The 16,043-nt window shown below is 36.7% G+C and overlaps 1 protein-coding gene across 2 annotated transcripts in view; it reads right to left on the minus strand.

Moving 5' to 3' along the window:
* Positions 1-6,965: 6,965 nt before the first annotated feature.
* Il13ra1 (interleukin 13 receptor, alpha 1) overlaps positions 6,966-16,043 on the minus strand; it is a 47,401-nt gene continuing 38,323 nt past the window's right edge. For both annotated transcript variants that reach the window (XM_005410457.2, XM_013507707.1), the window contains one exon: positions 6,966-9,640. In XM_005410457.2, the coding sequence (XP_005410514.1) occupies positions 9,548-9,640 (93 nt within the window). In that variant the 3' untranslated portion in view covers positions 6,966-9,547. The remainder of the gene's footprint in view (positions 9,641-16,043) is intronic.

A 16,043-nucleotide genomic window follows, 5' to 3' on the forward strand; every position in this document is an offset into this window, starting at 1 on the left:
TTTTGAGTCAGCTACTGTTTTTCTATACCTGTTCCTGTTATTTCCAAAAAATAACCAAAGGTACCATTTTATTGATTGTGAGTTTCAGATCGAAAGGAGCCCTTATAAATCATTTACTCTTTTTTCCCCTTGAAGGTAAGAAAACTAAAGCTCAGAGAAAGGAAATAACTTGCCCAGCATCACACAATGCCTAGCGCAATACTGGAAAATACTACTGAATACCACTCAGTAAGTATCTGCTAAATCCAGGACTGACACATACCTACCAAGTAACTGGGGCTTCCATCTCAGAAGATTGGTTGCTACGCATGTCATGTAGTTTTAATATCACACCTGCTTGAACAAATGAATGAGTAAATAAATAAAGTAGCAAAATTAGATTGCTCCCAATTTATATATCTTCTTTTTCTGTAATTTTAATTCTAGTCTCCATGGGTGCCCTAAGTGCAGAAAGGATCACACTTGCCAGTGAATTTCATAGATAATCCAGGTCTCCTCTGGGCTTGAGGCTTGTTAGCTGGCCATTAGCCTCTTTGCTATTCAGTTTACTGACCTGTCTTATTTTAGGCTGCATGGCAGAATTTATGGCAACCGTCACACGTTACATGTGTAGCTGCACTCCCATCCTGAGAAAATGGTTAATTCGGGCTCCAAATTTAGCTAATTTGTCAAGGAGCAGCTATCTAGCAGCATTTGTTTCAGTTCACATCTACCCCAGAGGAGAGGGGAGGGTGGAAAGAAGGAAAAGGAAAAGGGAAAAACTATTTCTGATTTTAAGTGTTTTTAGAAGCATAAAAGAATTAATATCGTTAACTGGATTTGTACTGTATAACTTTTTTCTACAAGTAGTATAATTGGAAAGGTCATGTTATTACAAATTCAGTTTAATGAAGGAAAATATTAAAGTATAATATCATATTATAAATACAAGATATATTGTCATCAGAATTGTCATTTTCACATGAGAAGGGAAAAGGAACTGGTTCCGGAATAACAGCATGTGTAATCACAAGTACCATTTATTAAAGTTCACCATGCTAATCACATCCCAAGTTTTATTTCAATATCTCCCGACAGCCTTATGAGGTAGAGCCTTTTATCCCATTTATAGATGAGGACTGAGGCTCACATCAAGTTGAGGAAGTAACCCAGAATGTGTAACAAAAAGTCAAAATAAATGGAACATGGAAAAAAGATATGAAAGTTGGAGAATTCATCTAGTAAATCCAGTACCTAACCAGTAGGAATTCTAGAAACAGAGAAAATAGAAAAGACATGGGAGGAGAAATAGTGTAAGATTATGCCTCAGAAATGAAGGGTGAAGCCAGGCATGGTGGTGCACACCTGTAATCCCAGCACTCTGAGAGGGTGAAGTAGGAGGACTGAAAGTTGAAGTCCAGTTGGGGAAACGTAGGGATTTAGTGAGACCCTGTCTGAAAATTAAAATGGGTGGTGGTGGTGGTGGTAGAGATGTAGCTCAGTGTGAAGGCCCTGGTTCAATCCTCAGTACCAGAAAAAAAAGAAAGGTGAATTTTTAGATTGAAACAGCCCACAAATTTTATTTCACACAATGGAATATTGCTCACCCATAAAGTAGAACAAAATCATACCATTTGCAGAAAAATGGATGTCATATTAAGTGAAACTAGCCAGACTTAGAAAGTTACATCTCACATGATTTCCCTTGTATGAGAAACCTGAAAAATAAATAAATGAAATAAAGTAGAAACAACAGAAACCCAGGAGGAGGTTGAATTCTGTAGACAGAGAAGGGGACAAGCAGGAGGAGAAGAAGAAAATGAGGGTAATGAGATTGAACTTAAGATATGTTAAATGCATACACCCCTCCCCAAGGAAGCCCCATCAGCATGCAATATAAACACACACGAATAAAATGTAAAATAGGGCTCATAAAATTCCATCCCAGCCTAGGGATGTAGCTCAGCCGCACAAGTGCCTGCCTGGCAAGCACAAGGTCCTGAGTTCAGTTCCCGGTACCAAAAAAAAAAAAAAAAAAGTCCATCCCACTAAATAAAAGAAGATCCAAAATAAAGCATACCATTTCAAACCCTGGGGATCAGAAAACAATCTTGAAGGAGAAAATTTTACATTTAGAAAATTGGAATACATTAGAGAACCAGACTTTTCCAAAGCAGCCCGAGAAATAACAACACATTAGAATAATGCTTTCAATGTTCTGAGAAGAAATTGTTTCCAAAGAGGAATTCTTCATCTAGTGAAAATTTTAATCATGTGTAAAGGTATATCCAGACAAGGATTTTATTAAAATAAACTCCAGCACAGTCTTTCTGAGAAAGTTAATAGAGTATGGCCCAGTAAAACTAGAGCATATTGCCACAGAGAAAAAACAACTTGGGATCTAAGGAACAAAGTTAACACAGAAGAGAAGCAAAGGGAATTCCCTGGATGACAGCTACATGGCAGGTCTAAAAAAAATAACCATTCCAGCATGACCAAGAGGGCAGAAATTCCAAGAGGACATTATCTAAGACAAATAAATGGAACTCACAGATTACCTAATATGTTTGACTATATTGAGTGGAATTTTATGGGTCTGTCAGAAAGTTTAGAACTGAACTCGTAACAACTACATAGAAAAATAAAAAGTGAGAAAATCTGAGGAAGTAAGAAATATTATTAATTATTCTGCATGCATTAAATATGAGCAATATTTATATGGTATGATTCAAGTACTGAATTTTTTTCTTTTTTTCTCTCTCTCCTTTCAAGTACTGGATATTTTAACCAATTTTTCTTATATTTTAGAAGAAAAGTGTGTGTTGGGAGGCACACAAAGAAAGTAACTATGGGGCTGGGGATTTAGCTCAGCAGCACAGCACCAGCCTGGCAAGCCCAAGGTTGTGAGTTCAATTCCTGGTACCAGAAGAAAAACAAAAAACAAATCAAAAAAAAAGGAAAAAAAGAAAGTAACTATGAGGCCGTGCATTCAAGCCCTAGAACCGCCTTCCAAAAAAAGGAAGGAAGGAAGGAGGGAGGGAGGGAGGGAGGGAGGATGGAAAGAAGGAAGGAAACAAGGAAGGAAGGAAGGAAGGAAATCCCAGCTAATTCCTCCTCTTACCATGCAGAAATTAGGAATAGGTCAGCTCTAAAACTACATAAAAATAAGAAGCAGAATTAAGTATTAGGGTGGTACTTAGAAGTAGTTACACTGTGTGGCAAAAGAAATTTCTAAAAATGTTTAAAACTCACTAGAACAACCAAACTCATTACTTCACATTTTTGTAGGTCAGAAGTCCAACACTATGTGGCCAGATTTTCTGCTCAGGGTCCCATAACACCAAAATCATGGTGTCTGCCACTCTTTCTCCACGGAAGCTCTGGGGAAGTAACTGGCATTTCAAGTAATTAGCAGTATTCAGATCCTCCTCACACTTTCTACATGGCCTCTTACCCCCTCAGGCCAGTGAGAACATTTTGGTCCTTTTTTGTACTTCAAATTCCTCTTTCTCTTCCGCTTCCATGAAAGAGATTTCTCTGCTTTTAAGGGCTCAAGCTTGGGGCCAGCCAGGAAATCTAGGAAAACCTCCCTATTTTAAGGTCTATAATTTTAATTACACCTCCAGAGTCCCATTTGCTGTATAAGCTTACATATTCAGAGTTTCCAGGAAACAGGGCATCCACATCTTTTCTAAGAGCAGGGATCAGGGATAAGCAGGGTTGGTAGGGAGCAACGGCTTCTTAATGATGCACCTTGTGTTACTCAGGTTTCCACTTCTATAACAGATGCCTGAGATCATCAACTTATAAAGAGAAGAGATTTATTCTGTTTCCGAATGTGAGAGGTTTAAGTCTACGGTCGGTTATTCCTGTGGCTTTGGGTCTGTGGTGGCACATCCTCGTGGCAAAGCATGGCCCAGAAGCAAGAGCGAGGAAGAGGAAGGGGCTATGGTCCCACTACCCATTATGAGGACATGCATCCTATGACCCAAAGATCTCCTATTAGGTCCCACCTCTTAAATGGTTTCCATCCCCCCACGAGTGCCACTCTGGGGAATAAGCCTTTACCATATGTACTCTTGAGCACACTTAAGATCCAAAGCACAGCAAACTCTGCAACACTCTTTGAGGTTTAAAATTATGTATATATATTCTTTGGATGAAGTAAAAATAAAAAGTTAAATTCAATTAACAAATTTACAAGTACTAAATCTAAATGGACTCAATTTTAGGCAATATATCAAATGTCATTATATAAGCAGTCTATCCTTTATATTTTTCAGGAAAAATGACCTAAGCTCTGCCAAATGTGTTAAATATTTGGTAAGCACAACGTTAGCCACTTGTGAAACTCCTGATTTGGGTGGGCCACAGCGCTCATCCAGTGTTATCAATTCCTTGATTAAAAGGCCTACTGTTATGGTTACTTTTGGCAGTTATGCTAATAACTAGCTAGTTAAACATATTTTTTTGATTTGTAAAACAAAAATCATCATCTTAGCTTTAATAATGTATGTCAGAATGAATAATGGACTATTAATTGAGTCCATCCTCCTTACGGTACAAAGAACAACACTGCCATCCAGAGAGGGACAAAGGACCTGCCTATGGTCATACAGCTACTGTTCATAAAAAAAGATTTGTTTCCAAATGAGCTCCACAACTGTCTTAGCTACTTTCCTCACTGCTGAAACAAAATACCTGGCATCCAAATTTAAAGGAGGAAAGGTTTACTTTAGCTTATAGTTTGTGGAGGATTCAATCCCTAGGCGGCTGGTAATAAAGCATGGCAGCATGGCAGAGGAGAGACAGTCCATATCAGAGCAGGCAGACAGCAAGAATCCATCAGGCTTCCCTCTGCTTCTCTCTTATTCTATTTAGGCTCCAAGCCCATTGGTTTGTGCTGCCCACACTCAGGGTGGCCTACCCATTATCCACACCCAGAACTATGCTAAACCAAATAGTGGATCCTTAAACCCAGTATCACACATCCATGATCCAGCCACCTCCCAAAAGCCCCACCTATGAGCATATGAAGCTTTGTGGGGACATCCAGATACAAGCCATAATGACAATTCACAGCCACTCTTGAGTCATGTATAGGACAATAAGTGACTAAGTCTAGCATATTCATTTCACAGCTAGGGAAACGTAGCCGTACAGGGAGAGATACCTGCCCAAGTTCTTCTGGAGCATCTAAATTCAAATCTAGATTTCTTTCTCCTTTACAATGCAGATACCTCTTGATTAGCCACCTGATATTAAGCCAAACCTTATTTACTTCTAAATTCCTATTACCAATCACCTTGCCTGGCACATAGATGAATGAATACACAAATAAATCTTAAGATATTATTAAAAGCTTCCAATTAAGTGATTTAAATCCTGTCTTCCAGTTGATAAACAATTTGACAATGTGTAATAAGGTGTTTCTATTTTAGACAGCTGTGTCTTGGGTAAATGAGTAAATACATTACTGGCTATATTATACAGCTTTAAAGTCAAGCTGACTTGTATTCCAATTCTGTCTCAGTTATTTACTAGCTGTGTGATTCTGTAACAAAAGTCAATTTATATCTCAGTTTCTTCACCTGCAAAATGAAGATAATTCAACCTACCTCGTGTGACTGACAAAGGGAATAATTGAAATAATACATGTAACATGGTACAAAGCAGCCATGCAAAACTACTGATTTTCTCCTTTTATGTAACAGTCTACCTAACGCATGTTGTAAATTCACAGAGAAATATTCTCTTGTTGCTAATGGTAAACCAAAAATGTGGCCATTAGGAAAGACAGTCAAAGGCCAAAGAACCTTCAGGAAAAATTCACCTTGGGGCTTGATGTCAAAAATATCTACCACATCCAGATGGCAGTAAAACTCCACTCCTGTGTAAAGTAAAAGTATACCAAGATTTAGTTACAGTATTTACAAAAAAGTTATTGCTTGATGTAATCATTAAAGTTGAACAAAAACGGAGTTCTGAAATCGATGCTTTTATTTCCTCACTTTCTTCTACAAATACTAATATCCGAGTAGCATAATATGCTATTCATATGACCATAAAGTTACACTTTTAAAAAAAGTCAGAGTTTAGGGTAATGACAAAATGATAAACCACTCTGGAAAGTAGATGTGCTTAGAACATTTTAGGTCCTCTTCCCTCAAGAGTAGGCGAGCATGTTTGTGGCTACAGAAATTTGGTTTCCATAGACTTCATACAGATGTATGACCATCAGGGTCCCCAGTTAAAAGATTTCTGTCATAACACTTGGTGGTGATATGCTAAGAATTAGAAAGAGCTTTCTTTTTTTCTTTTTTCTTTTTGAGACAGGGTCTCACTATGTAGTTCAGGCTGGCCTTGAACTCACTTTGTAGCCTAGGCTGGCCTCAAAGTCATTGTGATCTGCCTGCCTCAGCCTTCTGAGTACTGGAATTACAAGCGTGCACCACCATGCTCAGCTAGAAAGAGGTTTCCTATTTAAACAAACAACTATAATTACCTGGACATGGGTTTCCAGAATCTTCCAGATAATTCCAAATAGTTACTGAATTAACCAGACCAGCACTCGCCATACTCTAGGGATTGGATACCGTAGAGACTAAGAGTAATAAACAAATGTGGCCTGGCTACAGATGTGCTCTTAGAAATTAATACAAGGGAGGAAAAAAAACTCTGTGACATTCAAATCATGTTGTTGTAATTATACTACACTTGATCTTAGCCAAAAGGCCGAGAAGCGATGTTGTTGTAATTATAGAAAATATGAAATTAGATCACTATTTCTTAAGAGGACAGCTATTGAATACTGATTCTTAGTCTCAAATCTAACCTACTAATATGGTTAATCTGTAACTAGAGATCCCCCATCACATATACTATGACAGTCAAGCGTATTGTGTATATCATGTATATATCATGCAAACTATGACGGCGAGCATAGTGGACTCTATGTTCAGCTTAATAGCAGGAAGGACCAGCTCTTCATTTCCATTATTTATTATAACTACAATTTATCAAATACACATAAGTCTCTCTATGTGCTACTTGCAAAGACTATACTAATATTAAACTAAGTACATGCATTATCAGAATACACAGGCACAGCAGAACACAGGGAAGCTTCAGATAAATGATTATAAAACATCTACCTTGAAATATCTTTTTACAATATTTATTCTTTTAACTCCAATTTTCTCCACCACCCACTCCTGACAACACTTTCCTCCCAAAGCATTTTGGTGACATACAAAACGACAATTTATATATATTTTACTCAAGCATTCCTATAAGCAAAATGACCCTAGTTCAAGACACTACCAAAATGCTAACATAATATCATGTATACCTTCAGTGCCCAGATGCAGAAAAGAGTAAAAATGAAAATACTTACAGTGGGTTTTCTTAGGTACACAGGGTAAAAAAAAACCACACAGGTCAGAGAAAACAGTAAAATATCAACCATACTATTTTCCTATTAATGCCGCCATGAGTTCCTATGACCTGTGCATCATCACTTTTTAGCAATTTAACAACTATTATAGGTACTGTCCTAATTTACTCGCCCCTTCTCTCTTAGCTATTTTATGCTAAAAGAGGAGGATAGAAAGAAAATATGATTTCCCCACTCGTAGGCTGTATGATTATCACCATCAGTAGTTCCTCGGGAATTTCTAAGCCCCCTCCTCATTGCTATCAAAGTAGGCTAACAGTAGAAATGGCTTTGCTTGAAACGTTTCAGTGCTTTGCTTCACAGAATTATAAAGAAGGAAGTAATCTCACTTCTACACAGGAAAACCAAATATTCTTTCTAGTGAACAGCAGAACCAAGTGAACACTTATTGTGCCTGTATCCCACCTCAACCCAACTTGTAAACTGAAAGCACAGCAGGGAAACACCACCCATTCCAATTTCCTCAGCAATGCCAGAGTACAGTGCTCCTCTGGTACTATAGAAGCAGGGTGCCATGTTTATCCAAAACTGTGGAGAGCAGGGGCCTCTTATCTCCCCTGCCCCAGGAACAGAAATTGCAAATAGCATCATTTTATTACTATGAATTGGTAAATGCTTGGAGAACTTGTGATATAATGTTCTTAAATTTCTACTAGCAATCTGAGTCTGTGTGTGAGAGACAGAAGGGGAAATACCTCTCATTTACTTCTTTAAATCTGGAGGAAATAGGAAAAGGAATATATGTGCATACATTATGGGTATGGGGGAGAATAGAACTCTAACATATGCAGAAAATAAGTATATATGTTGGAGCCCTGGCTATCAATGTAACACATAAAATCTACTTAACCATTTGTGGCGGGGAAAAGAGGAACCTAGGGCCCATTTTATAGATGAAATGAATACAACTATACCTTTTTTCTCAAGTAAATAGCTAAGTTCTAAGTGAAGATAATATCTCATTGCAGTTTAGAAAATGCATAAACATCAAATACTAAAAACCCTCAACAACTGCAGACTCACATGGAAGTTATAAAATATGCAAGAATTAGTCACTGTTTCTCAGTCTATTCACACTGTACCTGAGATGCAAATTTGTCCCTGCTCCTTTAGGTGTTCTGAGCAGATTTATATCCTATTTTCCAACGAAATTCAAAAGATCAGAGGAAGGGAATGAGGGAGAGGGGAAAAAGGGAATGTTGACATGGAAGTTGGGAAGTTGAAAAATCTAAGGAATGGCTGGTTGGAGATAAAGAAAGTGGTAGGAACTGAGGAGTCCCAGCTAGCCTGTAAACCCAGTGTCGGGTGTGTCCCTCACACCTTGGCACCAAGCACAAGTCAAACGTGTAGCCAACATTTGATCTGAGTAACAGAAGTGAGGAAAAATACACCATTAGAGATTCCTTGGTTCAAACTCTTAATACCCAGTGAGTCATTCTGTTCCACTGCATTTAAAAGCCTGCAATGGCATGGAATGGTCTTGGTAAAGAAGCTGCCTCTACTTTTTTTTATAGTTTTAATTATCATGGCCAACAGTGATTTCTGGCTTTCAAAGCAGAGGAAAATACTATCACAGCAGATGTTTCCAGACTTCTAAGGAGCTTTAGTAGCCATAAACATTATTCACTGGGATCCCAAACAATAGATACCAGGTGATATCAATTTTAGTTGCTAACCACTCTCTGTGAGTCATGTTCAACATTACTATTTATATCCAAAAATAAGTTCTCTTACAAATAAAATTCTTTGGTGTTACCTGACACAAAGTATATGCATCAAGTATAGATCCCTTAGGAAGTTGTCACAGCTCTAAATAAGCTTAAACTCTACTGCTATCATCACTGTTTTGCTTTGTCCCTTAGTTTGAAGACTTTACAAAGGATGTCTGCTTTTATACTTCAGTAAGAATGACTCCTCTCACATCTATAAAGGGCCCATTATTTTTAGAATTTTTGGTGTATGACTCACACAAAAACTTGTGGCTCCTATGAGCTGCCTGTTTTTAAAGGGTCCAGTAGTTTCAGTTTCCATTTAATGAGTCCCCAGATAACAAATGGAGAATATGACTAATCTTCACAAGATTATACTGGAAGCAAAAATAAATTATCCCAATCACTGAGAGGCTTTCTTCAGGTTTTCTATCAGCACTACAGAGTCAGTTTCTTCTTTGGATTGCTTCTCACAGATGTCATACTTCTTCCAGTGCTGCAAGGGAGAAAAAAAACATACATGATAATTTTTCTCAGCAATGTTCTTTTCCTGAGTACTAAAAGACAATGCTTATTTTTAGTTTTGCATGTGTGGAATCATAAGTATGTTTTTCTGGTTTCTGTTTTGTGATCTAAGAATATTCATCTATTTTAAGAATACAACAAAACAATCAATAATTAACATTAGAGGTTGGAAAAACATGAGACTATTGCATGGTGTTTAATTGTCTTAAGAGACACACAGATTTGGGCTGGGGATATAGCTCAGTGGTGCAGTGCCTGCCTGGCAAGCTTGTGGTCATGAATTCATTTCCTCATTGCCTAGTACCAAAAAAAAAAAAAAGATAAACAATTTTGGACATTATCAGAATTGGAAAAAGCCTTTCAAGTTGAAAAAAAGGGTAGCATGTATTTCTTTGGGTTTTTTTTGTTTTTGTTTTGGTGCTGGGAATCAAACTCATGACCTCACACTTGCCAGGCAAGCACCTATGCCACTGAGCTATATCCCCGGCTCAGCATGTAGTTCTTATTTCAACCGCTTTCACTTGAATATTTATTACCTTTGTTTTCTTACCACTCAAATTTGACCATTGCTCCAGTGATATAACAAGCTTAAAAAGTCAATTAACATTTAGAGCAATGACAGTATATAGGAAGCCCTAAAAGTTTTAGTGCAATTAAAACCTTTGAAAGGTGTTGTATTAGTAGCTTTATCTAACATCAATTGTTAGACATTACACATAAGACAAGTTCATTCCGAACCCAATTCATGCATGCCTCTTATGGTGAAAGCCAGTATCTTAGAACTTGCCTTCTTTACTTGTGTATCTGGGGAAAAGCATAAAATCTAAGGTGTATTCTCTCACCTATAAAAATAAAGTTGTTAAATTAAACAAGAAATGGGCAAACTATATTTCACTAAGTAAATTTGTATTGCAATACACTCATTTGTTTCTGTATTGCCTATAGCTGTTTCATGCTATAATAGCAGAGTTAAGCTGTAAGAGACACTGAATGGTTTGCAAAAGCAAAAATATTTACTACCAGGCCCTTTACAGAAAAAGTTTGACAACACCTGCATTAGATTACATCTAAGCTCCTTTTTTGTTTTGATGTTCTATGGTTCCTTACGCTTAGGGAAAGAAACAGAAATAAGGAAAGAGAAGCAAGAACAACTATGACTATTCAGTTGCTGCAGGTTGTACAACTAGAGATGGACCCAGTAAGTTAGGAGCATTCTGTCTTAGAGAATTTATGAGAGATAAGTTGGGAAATACTACTTAAAATATCCAAATATTCTAACAAAATTATTTAACCTTGACACTCCTAGTAGAGTGGCTAACGTTAAAAATACTGACAATTCCAAGTGCTGATGAGGATGCACAGTAACTAGATCTTTAACATTTTGTTGGTGAAAATGTACAGTACAGTCACAGTGGCAAACACCCTGACAGTTTCTTATAAAACTAAATATGTGCTTACTACATAACCCAGAAGTTCCACTCCTAGGTCTTTACCCAGAAACATGTCCACAAATATTTCTACAGGGATGTTTATACCAATCTGACTTTATAATGTGCCCAAACTGGACACAGCCCCAATGTTCTTCGAAAAGTGAATGGTTAAATAAACTATGGTACAGCCATACCAAGGAATACTGCTTAGCAATAAAAAGGAATGAACTGTTGAAATATGTAAAAACATAGTTGTCTCATAAATGTGTTATGCTAAGTGAAAGAAGCCAGATTCAAAAAGTTTAAAGCTATGTACTTTATGATTCCATTTATATAAATGACATGCTGGAATAGGTAAGACTTTAGGGACAAGGTCCAGGATCAGATAGGGAGCTGACTGCAAAAAGGCATGAGGGAACTTTTGGGGTATGCTAAAAGAATAGTCTGTTTCTTCTTCCCTTCCTCTTCCCTTCTTCTTCTTCCTCTTCCCCTCGTCGTCGTCCTCCTCCTCCTTCTTCCTCCTCTTCCTTCTTTTGGTCTTGCAGCATTAGGGATTTAACCCAGGAACCTGGCACTGAGTAACATCACTAGCTGTTTGTTTATTTGCTTGTTTGTTTGTTTGTTTGTTTGAGACAGGCTCTTGCTAGGTTGCCCAAGCTGGGCTTGAACTCCTCCTGCAGCAGCCTCCCAAAGTACTGAGATTAAAGGAATGCACCACCACACCTACCTAATATTCTATATATTAATTGGAGCAGTGGCTACAAAATTGCACGTATCTGCTGAAATACTTCTAATTGAATACTTAAAGAGAGCAAATTTTATTGCATGTAAATTACACTTCAGCAAACTTGACTTTTTAAAAATGTGAAATGCAGTGACCTCTAATGAACACAATCTAAAAAATTATAAGACCTCAAAATAATGGCTTATTCAATAAATGGCACTAAGACAATTAGCCAAGTGTTTGAAAAACAAATTTAAATCCCACATCATAGATTACACAAATAAGTCCCTGACGAATTAATGACCTAAATGTAAAAAACGAAATAAAGTAATAGAAAAATATACAGGGGAATAACTACACACAAACACACACACACACACACACACACAGAGTCACATATATGAAGTGGAAAGGGCTTTCTATATATAAAAAATAAAGGAGTTTTTAGTACAGAAAAGTTTATATTTTGTACATCATTAATCACTCTAAAGACAATAAAAAGGCAAAAATTGTTAAGCCAAAGGATTAATAGATGACATACAAAAAACTTTCTAAACCACCAAGAAAAAGATGAATACCATAGGGGAGAAACAGACAGGGTAGAAGAATTTCACAAAATAATTAATTTAAACCAATAAACTTATGAAAAAACATTAAACCTGATATGTGAAATTAAAATGCCCTTTTGTCATTTACCAATTTGACAATGGTTTGTTTAAATTAGCTAACCCAAGGTTGGCAAAAGTGTGGCCAACCATTTGGATGTACTATTGGCAAGTGTATAAACTTGTACAACTTAATTCTCATTTATCCTTCTTGTAAATAGATGTGATTTTGTATATTCTAATGCTCCTGTTTTCTTAGCATGAAAAAAATCATATTCTACATAGGTAACCTGGTATTTTATTAACAGCATATGTTATATATTTTTACACATCAGTAAAATAGGATGACTCTATTTTCTTTATCCTCCACATAATATTTCATTGCATGAATGCATCATAACTTATTTAGCCAATATCTTTACTGGAATTTAACTTGTATAACCTCTTGTGATGACAATTTGTCAATATCAATGGAAGAGTTTAAAACAGGGCTGAGGACATAGCTCAGTGGTAGAGCACTTGCCTTTTGTGAGGCCCGGGATTCATCATGGAATAAAAGGCTCCCAGAATCACGCAAAAAAAGGAACAAAGGGAAAAAAAGATAGAAAAACTGCAAAATCAGTCAAAGGCTGTATAAAAACAGGTGGCAGGATTTTATCTATGGTATGTTGTTTGCAGAGAAATTCTAGAAGGAAGTTAGTAGAGACAGTATAGATTTTGAATCTCTCCAAATGCCACTCTAAAAAAATGTGTAGATAAAAGATAAGTAGAACATGTAGGAAAGCAAAACCAAAATTCCCTAACACAGTCTAAACTAACTGTATGAAAATGACTCCCCCATGAATCCAGAAATAATAGTAGGTGACGACAAACCAGAGATACCTACAAAATCAAAATGGTATGAGCTGTGGAAGAGTACATGGAATCAACATGGCATTTGAGAGACTTGCGAACTCTATAAAGTAATTTTCTCAAATGTTAGTGAAGTAATTTGTGAGTAAGAGCAGTGAATGAGAGAGGTTTGCCTCTTCAAACAGTGGGTGAGTGAAAAGAGTTCATGGTCTAGACTGGGAACGGTTTAAGCCTTCATGAACTCTCACAATGAATCATCTTAAGCTCCCTTGTGGGGTAAAGCTGTACTCAGGAGAAACTAGTGAGAATGGACTCCAAATTGCCCAGGACAGAGAGATAAGAAAAACAAACAGGAAAGTAGAAAGCCCAGATAAATGTAGAAGGAAGGTGTTATGGTTGATACATTGTGTCAACTTGGGGAGTCTAGAGGTTTGGCTAAGTGACTCAGCAGGAAGCCAGGGTGCTTACTTTGTATATATCCTGAGCCTGTGGAAGAGGTGGGCATGGAGATTATGTGAGAGCTACATGCCCCTTAGGTGGGGGCAGCCTGTTTACAATGTAAGGCAGGGAAAGAAGCTGCTTGCCGCCATTCCTCCCTTTTGCTCTGGCTGCTTTGCTGTTTGGCTGCCATTCCCTCTTGCTCTTGTTGCTTTGCTATCTTCTGCCTCAGAGCCAGCCAAGTATGGACTGAAACCTCCACAAACTGTAAGCTAAATAAACCTTTCCTTCCTTCATTTTGGGCGTTGGGTATTTTGTCTCAGCAACAAAAAAAAGTAACCAAGACAGAAGGAAAGAGAAAATAAAAAACAGCAAAATATTTAAACATTTAAAATAGAAACAGAAAAAGAGGAAGCAGACAGGCAGGGCAAGGATATTTCAGAGGGAAATTCAGGCTAACTTTGAACAAGTCTCAAAAATCATAGAAAATGTAACTCTATAGTCATGACATTAGCAAGAAAAATCTAACCCAAATCAAGCTTTCTTCAGGAAACTAATTTCATGTAAAAATGAGCAATAGAATAATACTCTTACAGAATTAAAACATGCCTGAAAGAGAAGTACATGAAAAATCAATAAATATTGCAATCTAACATTTCAAAAAAAGCTGAACCTCTTTAAAAAGTTTCATGATATGAAAAAGTATAAATTATATGGAAGAAAACATAAAAAGCTAGAATAAGAAATGAAATAACAAAACTTAGGAGAGAATTAAAAGTAAAAGAAAACAATAGTTTTATTTCAGATGAAGACTAAGCTAGAAGGAACATAAGGCAAACACAGCAGATAATTAGACAATACCTTAAGGAAACAGAAGACAAAATGTAGGATTTTTAAGTCAAAAAAGACAAGAAAGTGGATGAAAATTATTCAAGAGGACATGACACATATAGAAGTCAAGCAAAGAAAAGGAAATTGAATTAGTTGAGTATCCCTTATCCAAAATGCGTACAGCCAGAGTTTTTGGGATTTGGGAGTTTTTTTTTATTTTGGAGTACTTGCAGATATATCGTTGATGAGCTATCTTCAGGATGCAATCTAAATCTAAACACAAAATTCACTTATTTTACTTATCACCACCAGCCCCACAGCCTGCAGGTAATTTTATACAACATGTTAAGTAATTTTGTTCATACAACTAAGTTTTATTGTGTAGAATTTTCCATTTGTAGCATCATGTTGGTGCTTAGAATCTTTCAGATTTTGGAATAGTCTGGATTTTGAATTTTCAGATTAGAGGTGCTCAACCTGTACTTCAGAAAGTCAAGCAGAATGACCAACACCACCAAGATACATTCTGGAAAATTATCGGATTTTTAAAGAAAAAATCATTTAACAAACAGACAAAAAGACCAAGTGTTTTAACATAGAAAATTATATTTTCAGATTTCTTTGACACATTTTATGCCAAAAGAAAATGGATGACAGGACATATGATTTTGATATCTTGCTAAAATGATTTTTTATGATAAATGTAGCAAATCCTGTCAATGTGTAAAGCATTCAGAAAATGTTAGTCCCATGAAACCTTCCTGAGAAAGCTTTAATAGCTTCAAACACTCAAAATGACTGAGAGATATTGCCATAAAATCCAGTAGTGAGCACCAAATATATATCCATACATAGAAGACTAAATGAGGGCAATGACAATGCAGAGACTGGACAACTTTAAAAGTAGGGAGTGAAAGGGGAGAGCATATGGAAAAACTGATCTTCTCAACAATCATTAAAATCTATTCTAAGCTGGGAATGGGGTATGCATCTGTAGTCTCAGCTACTTAGGAGGCTGAGGCAGGAGGATTACTTGAATCCAGAGGTTTGAGGCCACCCTGGGCAACATAGCAAGACTCCACCTGAAATATACATATTTTATAGTTTAACAGAATTTCAGAAATTTCTTTAGTTCCATCTGTTTCTCAGTTGTTCAAATAAAGTTCAATATGATAATTTCATTTAAATGTATTATATAAAAAGTGTGGACTGGAGATTTAGGATGCCTGGTGTTCAGATCCCAGCTCTATCACTTGCTAATTAAGTTCAGATCTCAGTGCCACTGTATGCTAGCAATGTAACCTCGAGCAAGCTCTACATATCATTCTGCTGTCTCATTTTCTTCAGCTGAATAATAAAGATAATATATACTGACTTTAGAGTGGAGAAAGATTACTGGGGAAATTGCTTACGAAAGTATCTGGCACATATTAAAGGTTCAGAAAGCATGGACTGTTGCTGCTATTATTCCTTCAATCCGTGAGAACATTTCTG

This window comes from Chinchilla lanigera, unplaced genomic scaffold (assembly GCF_000276665.1).
Source record: "Chinchilla lanigera isolate Chin_1 unplaced genomic scaffold, ChiLan1.0 scaffold00133, whole genome shotgun sequence".
In the NCBI taxonomy this organism is placed as follows: Eukaryota; Metazoa; Chordata; class Mammalia; order Rodentia; family Chinchillidae; genus Chinchilla; species Chinchilla lanigera.